Source organism: Mandrillus leucophaeus, unplaced genomic scaffold, assembly GCF_000951045.1.
Source record: "Mandrillus leucophaeus isolate KB7577 unplaced genomic scaffold, Mleu.le_1.0 Scaffold412, whole genome shotgun sequence".
Classification (NCBI taxonomy): Eukaryota; Metazoa; Chordata; class Mammalia; order Primates; family Cercopithecidae; genus Mandrillus; species Mandrillus leucophaeus.
In genome coordinates, this window is record NW_012104388.1 from 898,414 (window position 1) to 911,693 (window position 13,280).

General features: G+C 38.7%; 1 protein-coding gene across 3 annotated transcripts in view; it reads left to right on the forward strand.

The window, feature by feature from the left end:
* Positions 1–13,280, forward strand: part of KIT (v-kit Hardy-Zuckerman 4 feline sarcoma viral oncogene homolog) — a 110,225-nt gene that overhangs the window by 82,331 nt on the left and 14,614 nt on the right. For 2 of the 3 annotated variants that reach the window (XM_011992496.1, XM_011992497.1), the window contains exons 8-9: positions 10,751–10,865; positions 13,000–13,181. In XM_011992496.1, the coding sequence (XP_011847886.1) occupies positions 10,751–10,865; positions 13,000–13,181 (297 nt within the window). Of the gene's footprint in view, positions 1–10,750; positions 10,866–12,999; positions 13,194–13,280 lie in introns of all 3 variants that reach the window. The other variant, XM_011992495.1, reaches the window with a different exon arrangement.

Consider the following 13,280-nt stretch of genomic DNA (forward strand, 5'->3'; position numbering starts at 1 on the left):
AGTGTGGTTCTCTTAATACCCACCCAGCACTTCCTGAGGTCCCACTGTATTTCACTGGATATACAGATGAGGATCATGTTGGTCCTGACCTCAAGTTAAGCTCTTCAGAAAGTCTCTTCCTTGATGTCAGTTTGTTACAAATAGCAAACTGACAAAGGCATTTATTTCACTTACTTAACACGTTGGATTTCTTGATTGCCAAACGTTTGGACAGAGGTAGTAGCATTTACGTTTGAGCTTTAAACTGTCTCTGAGGTATGTCGCAGTTGCTCTTTACAGATATGGTTAGCTGATTTGTTTGTTGATTTTTTAATTGAAAAAAATTTTAGTTAACATTATTATGTGATAGAATTCTTTTAAATTTTATTTCAATAGTTTTTGGGGAACAGGTGGGTTTTAGTTACATAGATAAGTTCTTTCATGGTGATTTGTGAGATTTTGGTGCATCTATCACCAAGCAGTGTACACTGTACCCATGTATAGTCTTTTATCCCTCACCCTCCTTCCACCCTTCTTCCCAGGTCCCCAGAGTTCATTCTATCATTCTCATGATTTTGCATCCTCATCCCTTAGCTCTTGAGGTAGGATTTTTTTCATGTTAAATTTTAAAATCAAAAGCTAAAATAATTTTACAGTTTTAAACTTAGGATAGTTGTGGCCTTTTTGACATCATGTTAGCTGAGCCAGTTACATATGTAGGTGTACTGTATGGTTTATTTTGTAAATAAGCTCAGCCTCAAGGACAAAAGGGATTGTGTTCTGCAAAAATCAGAATTGATAAAAATCAGAATAATGAATGCATAGTGTTAGTGCCGAAATTCAGCCTACTTTTACTCTGTGACACTAATGCATAATTGCTTAATAGATTCATCTGCAAGAAATGCTAGTGAAATCCTTGATTTGGCCTGGTTAAATGTTTGGCAGTTGAAAAATCTATTTGTTTTGAAAATTCCACATGAAAATTTCAGTATATTGAATGTGGGGAAGGGGCATGTTTTAATTGCTTATATGGTAGACTTCAAAAAAATATTGTGCTCTGACAATTTATGTTAAGAAAACCAGTATATAACAACATGTTAAGCTTAAATGTTCTAATACTGTTTCTAACCTCTCTAATCAAGCCATGATTTACATGGACATGTTGAACTGACTCAGTGACATTTAAGGTGGTTTATAATGGCCAAGAGCTATAACATGGTTGCCATTTTTGAGAACTTCTAGTGGAAACTGATAGGAATTTTCATTAAAAAACAAAGCAAAACCAAAAATTAGTGATTATATCTGCATTGAATTTGCATTACTCTAATTACTTTTGGAATTGCTTATCCAAGATGTGTATAGAAATCAAGTTCTTAGATCTGAAATGTTTGATATCCTTCAGTGAAAATGGTGATTTGTTTTTCTTGGAAGTGAAAATCAGGAAAAAAGTAGAGTTTTGAAACCTTACCTCAAAGTGCTTTCTTAATAGGCATTACCCTTTCCAAAATTATTGGAAATATTAGAAAAAATGACATTGCCAAGATGCTATGGGTAGCTTATGCTACTTATTTAGGAACTGATGGCCTCTTTGGTTATATTAAATGTCATACAATGAGGTTTTTTGCCAGATCCAGGACAAATAAAAGGCCAAATATGCACTTTAATCCTAATATATCCATTTGGCCTGTTTTCCCACTCCATCTCGTATTTCTTGAATAAATAACAAACTTTATAGTGGACTGAAAGGATAATCAGTAAAGTAAATATTTTGTAGGTTTATTTTGGCTTTAATTTTAAATACCCATGTGAATCCCGAAGTAATTTACATAATTGTAGAAATAAATTATGATTGATATGATAAGCCAGTTGTTTTTCAAATCTTTGGAATGATTTTAAGAAGATCTTGTAACCTTAAAGTGGATAGTTCAAAACATGATTTGGTAGCATTTCCAGGGCGGTATTATGCATTTAAAATATGTGGCAAATGGTATTTAGGGATCATAAGTAGATCTCTTTCCCATCTTAAAGGCTTATCCTTTAATGACGATTTCAGCCAGTGCAGTGGGAGTACTCTGATCCTCACGTGGTAGTGACGGGGAGGCAGACATTGAGAACTGAAGGGCTCCCTTTGATCATTAGCCTTACATAGGATGCATTTAATGTTGAGCTAGATTGAAACCCAAATGGCTGCTGAAGTGCACCAAATTAACTCAGAAGTCACCAATTTCACTGAATTTATGGAAGGGTATTAACAGGGAGTTGAGAAACAATTTAAGGAAATGTTAAATAATGTATTATTTCTAAATCACTGCATCATATAATTAACATCCTATCTGTTGTTAGCAATTATTTATAGGTCATACAGTATACCAAAATCAGCCAAAGCAATAAATGACCCAGAATAAGGCCTCTTGATGAGAAAGATTCCCTTTGACCATGTTTGCAAAGTCTGGGCTGCCTTTTAGTGTTTTTGGATATAGTTAAATCCAGTTATGGATGGCTGAACCAATTCTAGTGAGAAACTCCTGCAGATAAAGCACATAGCCAACTAGCTTTTGGCCAGCCTACCAGAAGTGATCACAGGTAGACTACTGTCAGTGCATTTGTATTGCTGTTAAAAAACAAAACAAAACAAAACAAAAACCCGAGGCTGGGTGATTTATAAAGAGAAGAGGTTTATTTGGCTCAGAGTTCTGCAGGCTGTAAGAAACATCTGCTTCTGGTGAGGGCTTCAGGAAGCTTCCACTCGTGGTGGAAGGGGAAGGGGAGCAGGCATCACATGGCGAGAGAGCGAGAGAGGAGAAGAAGGGTGCCAGGTTGTTTTTAAAACTCAGATCTCGAGGGAACTAATAGTGCGATAAGTCACTGATTCCCTCTAGGACAGCACCAAGCTAATCATGAAAGAAAGATCTGTCCCCATGACACAGACACCTCCCATCAGGCCCCACCTCCAGTATTCAGGATCAGTTTTTAAACATGAGATTTGAAGGAGGCAAATATTCAAACTGTATCATAGACCTGGGAAGCCAGCCATATAGATGACTTCACCTGTTTGCCAGCTCTCCGGGTCACCCACCTGACTGGAATCTCCAAGTACCCTTATCCAGAGTAAAATAATAATGGCAGTCTTGCCTGCAAGGACTGCTCAGATTTGGTCCTTAAGGCCACTGTGCTGTTCAGGAAGATCCTCACAAAAAAGAGCGAAGTTACTAGAACTTCAACTTTTTTGGAAGATGGAAATGTCTTCCCACCACTTAACCTATTAGCTTTTTATTTCCATTTTTTAAAAAAATGGTAGGACCTTTCAAAAACATGCGTGTCCAAACCATACTTGTGTTAGAGGCCACAAATTTGAAGACTTGATGTTGATTTTTGCTTGAAAGTCTTTGCTTTTCAGTGTTTTCCCCCATTAGGTGGATTCTATTAGAGTGACTTCCTTTTATATTAAATAATTAGAATTTTTAAACATTAAATAAAGTGCTGAATAGGACTCCTTTCTGATTTATTTACTTGCTTTTGAGAGTTTGCTCTAAGGCTGCAACAGTAACTGGAACATAGCTTGGTTTGTGTGAACATTTGCATACTGCATATGTTTTTAAATTAAAACAATTTTTTCTTATTACAAAAGCATTATGTGAAGGGTAGAACAATTAGAAAATGTAAATAAGTAAAAATAAAAATCATTTTAAGTTTATTTTTACTTTTTATGTTTCTTTACTTTTTATGGATTACCGTTACTAATATTATTTATTATATATTCCTCCAGACCATTTTTTTAATAAAAATAAGATCATATTGCTTTATAACCTAGATTTTTGGCGCTGCACAACAAAAGCATTGTGAATGTCTTTCTATAACATCATTTTGGCATCTCAGTGTATGGATCTTTTATAATTTCTCTAGCCCATGCGTGATGCAATTTTGAGACATCCGGGAGTGAGGTGGGACTTTGAAATGATGTGACTGAACTTTAAAAGAAACCCGTCAGATGATTATTTAAAGTTTATAATTATCTTGTTTAATCTCTAACGAGTGACCTTGCTTAAGTGGCTAGAAGTTAATAAGGTTATCATCTGTCGTTATTTTTCATGCTCTGTGTCTTCAATATATGATATGGTAGATATACTGTGCTATCTTTCAGGATAGTTTTAAATTAAGGAATAATTTTCAGATCTTCTTAGTGTGGTAACTAATCTATGTAAAAATCATTGCTTGTCTTTTCATATTAATCTTTTTATAGATAATGTGTGTTCATTTGAGATATCTGACAGTGTTTGAACTCTGTTTTTATTTTCTCTTCCTGAACTTGAAATGAGATTTTGTTCTCAAATTGCTTGGGAATTATGAATGTTGTTTTTGATGTGACACTCTAATATCTCTTTCTCCTTATAAAGAGGATCTCTGTGGAGGCAAGAATTGTTATAGATGTTTAAATTGGAAAAAAAAAAAAAAGATATAATGGCAACCTACTTTTAAAGTAGAACTTGATTCTCTTCTGTTCTGAAAAAATTTAGCAGATGTAGCTCTGAACTAAGCTAAACATCTTCCCCTCCTCAAAGGTTGGTGTCATTACTGTTCCTCCCTATCTCATAAGAAAGTTGGTCTGGTGGATGTGTTGCTAATTTAGGGGCCTTGATGTAAACACTGAACCTGTAAGAGAACCAGGTAACCTGTCTGGATCCATAGCCCTTGGTTGCCCCCGTTTGTGTGGTTTGGCTATTTTTTTATATTGATGGTGGAAAAGCAAGAGAAACAGGTTTAGGTATGTAGCCATATAAACTGCTGGAATTGACTCTAAACTTGGATACATAGACTTTGCTAAAAGCATTGAGTGGCCCCTTTTATATTGTGGAACTTCCACTTTGTGGAGATTTTCTTTTCAATTGAGCCACTTGTTTTTACATCAGATTAGCTTCCTTCATTTACAGATGTATGCAAGGTCACCTGTAATGTAGTGAAATTTAAATTAATCCAAGAATAGGGACTTAATGTTTCCATGGGCATTCTGTCAATACTCGTCTTCTCCACTTCTGAATTATGTGGCAAAATGAATTAGCTACTTTTCCAGAGTAGGAAAAAGGAGACTTTGTCCCATGCCCGCACTGCTCGGCAGCAAGCAGAGTGGAATTGTGATGTGTGTACAGGTCTTCTTCCCCACCGCTGGGTGATACAGCAACAGTGCTCCTGTAAATTGAACAGTGATTCTGGCTGAAGAAATCTCTGTCCAAGTAGTTTCATCATTTTTCAACATAATCTCGCAATTGGGATATCTTTTTGATTTCTGTTTAGAACAGGGGTTGGTAGAACTATAGTCTGCTGGCCAAAATTGGCCTGTAGCTTGTTTTTGTTTTGTTTTGTTTTTTGCTTTTGAGACAGAGTCTTGCTCTGTCGCCTGAGCTGAAGTACAGTGGCACAATCTTGGCTCACTGCAACCTCCACTTCTCAGGTTCAAGCAGTTCTCCTGCCTCAGCCTCCTGAGTAGCTGGTATTACAGGCACCCGCCACCATGCCTGGCTTATTTTTGTATTTTTAGTAGAGACAAGGTTTCACCATGTTGGCCAGGCTGGTCTTGAACTCCTGACCTCAAGTGATCCTCCTGCCTTGGCCTCCCAAAGTGCTGGGATTACAGGTGTGAGCCACTGTACCCAGCCTATAACCTGTTTTTGAATGGCTCACAAACTAAGAACGTTATTGAATTTATTTTTGAGTAGTTGAAAAAAATCAGGAGATTTCATGAGACATGAGAGTACAACTCAAATGTTAGTGCCCATGAGGAAAGTTTTATTGAAAACAGCCATGCCTATTTGATTACATGTTGTCTATGAGCACATTTGTCCTACAGCTGCAGAACTGAGTTGCAGGAAAGACCTGATGACCCACAAATCTAAAATAGTCACCTGGAATATTTATCTCACCCCTTTAGAGTAAAACTTTGCTGAGCCCTAGTTGAGAACATCACTTCATTAAGAGAATGATTTTTTCTTTTTAAAATGACAGTCACTGTTAAAGTTAAATAGGTACAGGAGATTGTAGTTGAGTTTTATTTTGTTTGTTAAATAAACTGTTAGTGTCCATATGCCAGTTTCTGGATATCTTTAAGAATGTATAAGACACAGTGTATGTCTAAAATATCTATTCTGGGAATTTTTAAAAAAGTGTAATATTCCTTTTATAAGTAAAGTTGAGTTATTTTTATACTCCAATTTTAGCTGACTTAAATTTCTTTATTATAATGGTATTATGGCATAAGTGTAGGTTTTACACAGACCCCAAGACCAGGATAGTGACAAATTCTGGAAAAGCACTGCTTCATTGCCATTAAACACCAGCAAACCTCAAACTTTAAAAACAGAAATTCATTCTTATGATCCCTCTTCATTTAGTCTTTTATTATTTGGATACTTAAGTGTTTGTGTTTTTTGTCCTGCTGATTATAAAATGTGGTCAAATGCGCATTTATAGCGGAAGTTGGTTAAAGTGGCTGGGGTGAGAGAACTCTACTCAAAAAATGCCTCCCTGCATTTAGATGAAGAAAGGAAGACCCCTTCTACCACTGGCTTGTGTATTCCCTTTCAGCCACCAGCCCTCAGCTTTGTTATCTGTATTGTGTTCTTAAAATTCATTTTGTTCTTGCTTTCCACATGGACTGGATGGTGATGAAAAGGAGTATTTTCCAAGATCACAAATCTGTGGGGTAAATCACTGGATGTGTAGGAGTTTTAATTGCAAGAGCAATAAATTCTCAGCAGAGTTACAAGCATCTGAAATCTGCCTACAAGCTGATCGGTGTTGTTGGAGATATCCGAATGACTCAGGTCCACAATGTTTTTAAAGGCAAAAAGGCTATTTTTTTTTTTTTTATCTCCACAGTAAATGCATAACTTATATACCTCTTAGGCTTATCTAAACCTCCAACTTGGGAGGAATTAGGGAATGTGTCATTTGCTACACTGCTTATTGCAGAATATCTAAGAAGCCACAGCTCAGATTTAACCTGGAGAACTGCAGAGTTATGTATCTTTAAAAGCAAGATGTATATTTAATGCCAAACACGGTGCATTGAGGCACTTACAAAATGCAAATGAGCTGAGATTTTCATTTTTAGGAATTAGATTTCTACCTGGCTCATTCTTTATGCATTAAATATTTTCATAATGCAACTTGCCATATACAGCTCATGCTGTACTAGTATGTCTCATCCTTTTCAGAAGGAGGTCTCTTAGCACCAATGTTAGGGAAAGGGCTGGACCGAGGTGAGGCAAGAAAGGCACCTAGAGTGTGAAATGTAAGGAGGTACTCACACAGGTACCCACTTGTGGTGTAGGCCTTTTAGGGTTAGTGCCCTTCTTATTTTTATGCTCTGGGTGCTTCTCTTGCCCTACTCTAGTCCTGGCTTTGATAAGGGTTCCTTAAAGGCCCTTTAAAAAAGTACATTGCTGGCTCATATCCTCAGCTTACCAGATCTCTGGAGGTGTGGCCTAGGAATGTGCATTTATCCTCTTCCCTTAGAGAGTCTAAGGCATATTGAAGATTTAGGACCCTGTGAGCTTGGTTGGCCAACCTCAGGCCAACAGGACAAAAGCTGCTCAATTAGCCTTAGGTTATGACCCACCTGGGATAGGAACTTAACAAAACTGCTTAATTAACCGGCACATGGGAACAAGTAGGCCAGCCAGACCACACCGTTGGCAGCCATGGCTGTTGTATAACTGCTACCAGGTGTCACGCTAGAAGGCTTGGATGTTAGAGCACACTTGTAACCAAAGCTAAATGGAATTGATTATGTAATTTTGAGCTGTTCCAATTTTTTAATTAAACAATGTTTTATAGGTTCACTTTCAGCTACCCATTCATTGAAAAATAAAATTAGAAATAAAGGAATAAAATAGAAACTTTTCATAACCCTACTACCCAGAGATAATCATTGTTGACATCATCTTAAAGTGTGCTTTCAGCCCTTCCTCCGCCTATTGAGTTAATATTTAATTCCACTAAGAATTTACCATGTAGTGTTATAAGCATTAGAAGTATGAGTGTTAAGGGAATATAGGTATGAGTACATCTGTTTGTGAACTTAGCTCCTATTTGAGTCCTATTCAGTTATCTCTACCATCTTAGTGTAGACTGATCCCACTCATCATTCATCTCAGTGTTATAAAGAATTCATGTGGTCAGCCACTAGGATTTCTTATCTCATGGCCCTCTATTGCAAAAATAATAGAAATAGTGCCGTATTTACAAAAGTCACCATTAGGCTATTCTCACAGTTCTCTTCTTGTGATTCTATAATTGAATGCCTTTGGAATCTTAGAGACTTGTTCCTTTGGGTGGGGTCTTCATCATTCAACAGCTCTTACTGTGCGCCTGCTGTGGGTCACACTGAGCTAGGAGTTACAAGTATACTCAATCCATAAGATGTCATTTCTGCCCTCGAGAACATCGAGTCTGATGGAGGAGGCAGACCAAGATCTTGCATACCAGCATCAGGTGTTCATAAATGCTTTGGGAATAAGGAAAGGAGAGAGACCAACTTGGCATCAGAGAGTTTAGGCTTGCTTAGAAAAGGAGGTGACACTTAAACTGAGTCCAGAGAGACCCACAGTATGGCACCTAGAGTCCCCAGCAAATAGCATTATCCTAAGGGTCTGCTGATTTTTTGTGTTGTGTCCTACTTTTCAGCTTGATCACACAGTTGCCCATGATAATTAAATGAAACTTGCCAGATGGATGCTTTCGCAAGACGATGGCTTGTCTTCTTGCTCTATTTGTGAAAGCTGGCATTGGATCCAAACTCTCAAGGATGCCCCTACCTTGAGATTGTTTTGGAGAGTTTCTCTTTTGTGTATATTAGCCAAATGGCCTGCTCATCAGCAGGGCCAGGTTGAGTGACAGGTGGGTGTGTCATGCATGTGGATACTCTGATCTCTGCCTACTCATTTGCCTCCAGGGAGGTGAGATGCTGAGAGGTTGTTCTACAAAGATGTCATTTATCAGTGTTACCTTCCTTTGGGGAAATAAACTTCCTAAGTTTCTGATCTGTCAATCTTTCCTTCTCACTGCTTTTATTTTCCCTATCAGTTGTAACATAATTGATGTTGAATTCCCTGTGCATTGGGTTAAAATATATACCTTATCAGACTATTTTAAAGAAGGAATTTTTAGATTATTGAGGAGAATAGAGTGACAAATACAGTTCATTTCATTTGTAGTGAAATTAATTATCCAAGAAAGGTAGATATTCTGATTATAAAAGAATAACTCAGGAATAATAGTAATAAAAAATTTTCTTTTTGAGATGGAGTCCTACTCTGTCACCCAGGGCTGGAGTGCAGTGGTGGTCACTGCAACCTCTGCCTCCCAGGTTCAAGCCATCCTCCTGCCTCAGCCTACCGAGTAGCTGGGACTACAGGCGCATGCCATCATGCCAAGCTAATTTTTGTGTTTTTAGTAGAGATGCAGTTTCACCGTGTTGCCCAGGCTAGTCTCCAACTCCTGACCTCAGGTAATCCACTGCCTCAGCCTCCCAAAGTGTGCTGAGATTGTAGGCTTGAGCCACCGGGCCCAGCAATAATAATAATAAATAACTGTTGCATTTCTATAAGTCATTCTTAGCTCTCTCTATGTGCCATCTCATTTAATTGTCTCAATATCCCTATGAGATGGGCACAATTATTATTCCCATTTTACACATAAGGAAACAAAAATTTAGAGAGACGTAGAAACTTACTCAAGTTCAAAGACCTGAGAAATGTAAGAGCTGGTATTCAGATGTGTCCACTATGCATGGGGCTCCCGTAATTCTGTGCTTAGACTTGGCACAATCAATGCTGTACTCCAAGTACAGGGTGAGCATATCACCATCCCTGCCATCCTGATGCTTCTGTTGAGCTTATTTATTCTCAAAGGGTTAGAATCCTTCAGATGTATTGCTATCGAAACCACCGAGTGCATCTTCCTTTCACTTTGTAAATAACTTCAAAAATTAGAAATTCTTGAGTATCAGCTGGTTATTGTAGTTACATAGAAATACCGAATTAGAGCATTTCTGCTGTTACGGCGAATATATTCAGAGATATATATATATATATATTCAGGTTCATATATACATAAATACATAAATCTTGGGCTGGTTTTCTCTTCTAGTTTTCTGTTCATATTTTGCATTTGAAACAAAGATTTGAAGTAAAGCCCATATTGTATTTTACTCTTTATGTTCTAGCTTCTGTGTAAATAGAGTGATGCAGCTTTTAATCAGCACCACCCTTCCACCCCGGAAAAGGAGACAATTCTTGTAAGAGCAAAGAGTGGGGCTTATCTTTTCCTCTAACAACTCCTAATTTCATCCATTCCAGTTCCCACAATAACTTGAAATTCCTAGGGCAGGTACAGTTGCTTGAAATCCCATTGGCAGGAATCCTTTAAAGTGGATTTTTACCTATAGAGCACTTTGGAGTCCTGGAGTCTTGATTAGAAGCAGTCTTTCAGATCCCCACTCCCTGAAAGCAGAAACTCTGCAGTTGGCCCTGCGACCTCTGCCTCAGCCATCTGCTCTGGGGCTGGGCCACTGTCGCTGGGAAAGCCTTTCTGGGTTGGACCCTGACAGCCGCCTCCTTGTACCTTCCACTCCCTGGTTCAGATACTGCCCTTTGAACGTGCTCCCTCAGCCTCCTCAGCAGCCTCAGGAAGGTTGTAGGGATTAGACAGGGAGTGAAGTGAATGTCACTGAGGTTTTTCAGCACTCTGACATATGGCCACTTCTGTTTTCCTGCAGCAAAACCAGAAATCCTGACTTACGACAGGCTCGTGAATGGCATGCTCCAATGTGTGGCAGCAGGATTCCCAGAACCCACAATAGATTGGTATTTTTGTCCGGGAACTGAGCAGAGGTGAGATGATTATTTTTGGCACTGTTTATAATGCAGAGAGGAAGGACTGTAGTTCACTTGAATTTCAAATATGTTTTCTGATTTTTTTTTTTTTTTTAAAAAAGCTTTGTTTTGATTATTTTTTTTTTCTAGCCATGTGGCTTTTTAGAAGGGATAATTGCTGTATTTTTCTTGGTAGACATTAATTTTGTTTGCTGAAAAATGATTACTGAATGACTTCTCTATTTTGGTGGTTATCTTTCTGGATTTATCATGCAATTTCTAGCCTGCAGGTAGATAAAGCAATTTTGCAGGACAGAGTAATTAGATTTCCATTCTATACACAGGAGGTAATGTGTGTGGGAAATGTGACTGTAGTTATCATGAAAAAATTACCTCAGTAGTTAATTGCCAAGTTACCAAAAAGTAATGATCGCACAATTACAACATACATATGGCGTTTGCAAGCGACCGCTTTTAAAAAGGGTTTCTTCTTGATTAGGTGCCCAGCCCCTGAACAGAGAACATCTGGCACTGTGCTGCTTGCCCCTCACCATCCACACTTAAGCCTTAAATTGTCCTTTTGCGTTACCTGAAGACGAAAATGGGGTCACTATAGCTGTTTTCATCCATCAATTGCTATTTTATGCTCAGGCTTTAAAAGCCCAGGTTAACGTCACAATTGAATAGTCAGTATGATCGCGGAAATTTTATTTTTCATGGAATAAGCCTCTTTATCACAACAAGTTGGAAGGGGTTACATCAGATTGCTGTTTTCAGCTGGATTTTAGGAGAGTGTTTTCTTTTGGGGAATACTAAGGAGCCCCTGGGAGGAATGACCACAGCGGAAGCAAGCCCCGTAGTTACAGGCATTAATTCAGTAGATACACAGGGAGTGGCGAGTGTGTACCAGACACTATTCTAATGGACAGAACACACCCAAGTCTTTTTGCCTTCATGAGTTTATATTCTAGTGCAGGGGTGTTCAATCTTTTGGCTTCCCTGGGCCACATAGGAAGAAAACGACTGTCTTAGGCCACACATAAAATACAGTAACACTAATGATAGCTGATGAGCTAAAACAAAAATTGCAAACAAAACTCATAATGTTTTAAGCTTTATGAATTTGTGTTGGGTCGCATTCAAAGCTGTCGTGAGCCACATGTGGGCTGCAGGTTGGACAAGCTTGTTCTAGTGGGTAGAGACACATAATAGATGGAATAAACAGTGAATGTATGTAGGTGTTAAGAAGGGAAACAGGAAATAGCTAGGTGTTTAGAATAGGGAAGTTGGGGTCTGGCTCATGAAAAGATCCCTTGCAGTGGTGGTCTCAGCCACTTGCAGTACAACTAGGCCTTCCTGCTTAGAACTCAAACTTCGGTCCCCACTTTGACTATTTCCTGGTCTACATTCTTGATTTTTTTGTTGTTGTTGAGACGGAGTCTCACTCTGTTGCCCAGGCTGGAGTACAGTGGAGTGATCTTGGCTCACTGCAACCTCTGCCTCCTGGGTTCAAGTGATTCTCCTGCCTCAGCCTCTGAGTAGCTGGGATTACAGGTGCCTGCCACCACGCCCAACTAATTTCTGTATTTTTAGTAGAGACAGAGTTTCACCGTGTTGGCCAGTCTGGTCTCGAACTCCTGACTTCAGGTGATCTGCCCGCCTCGGCCTTCTAAAGTGCTGAGATTATAGGTGTGAGCTACTGCGCCCAGTCCCTTGAAGATTTTTTATGCTTTCCTCCTCTATGCTATTTATTTTCAACCATTCATGTACCCTTTTGAAGCTTGTTTATTTTAGGGACCTGCTGTGTACCAGCATATATGCCTGCCATTTTATTGAATTCCTTTCCAGTCCTTTCAGTAACCCTCTGCAATGGGTATTACCATCCCCGTTTTACAGTGGTAGAAACTCAGTCTTTAACTCATCAGGATTCAAACCCACATCTGACTCCAAAGCCTCCTCTGCCCTTCTCTTCCCCAGTGCTTTTTTCACTCACTAGGTCACCAAAGTGCTTATTCTTAGACACTTGTAAAAGGACATTTTCTGTTGATTATGAACCTCTAACTTTGTTTTAAAAGTGTGCCACAACCCAAGGGTCTTACGTATTTATTTATTTTCCTAGAGTAAACCTGGGCTTTTGTTTTCTTCCCTTTAGATGCTCTGCTTCTGTACTGCCAGTGGATGTGCAGACACTAAACGCATCTGGGCCACCGTTTGGAAAACTAGTGGTTCAGAGTTCCGTAGATTCTAGTGCATTCAAGCACAATGGCACGGTTGAATGTAAGGCTTACAACGATGTGGGCAAGACTTCTGCCTATTTTAACTTTGCATTTAAAGGTAACAACAAAGGTATATTTCTTTTTAATCCAATTTAAGGGGATGTTTAGGCTCTGTCTACCATATCAATCATGATTTTAAGTTCATTCCAACATTGAC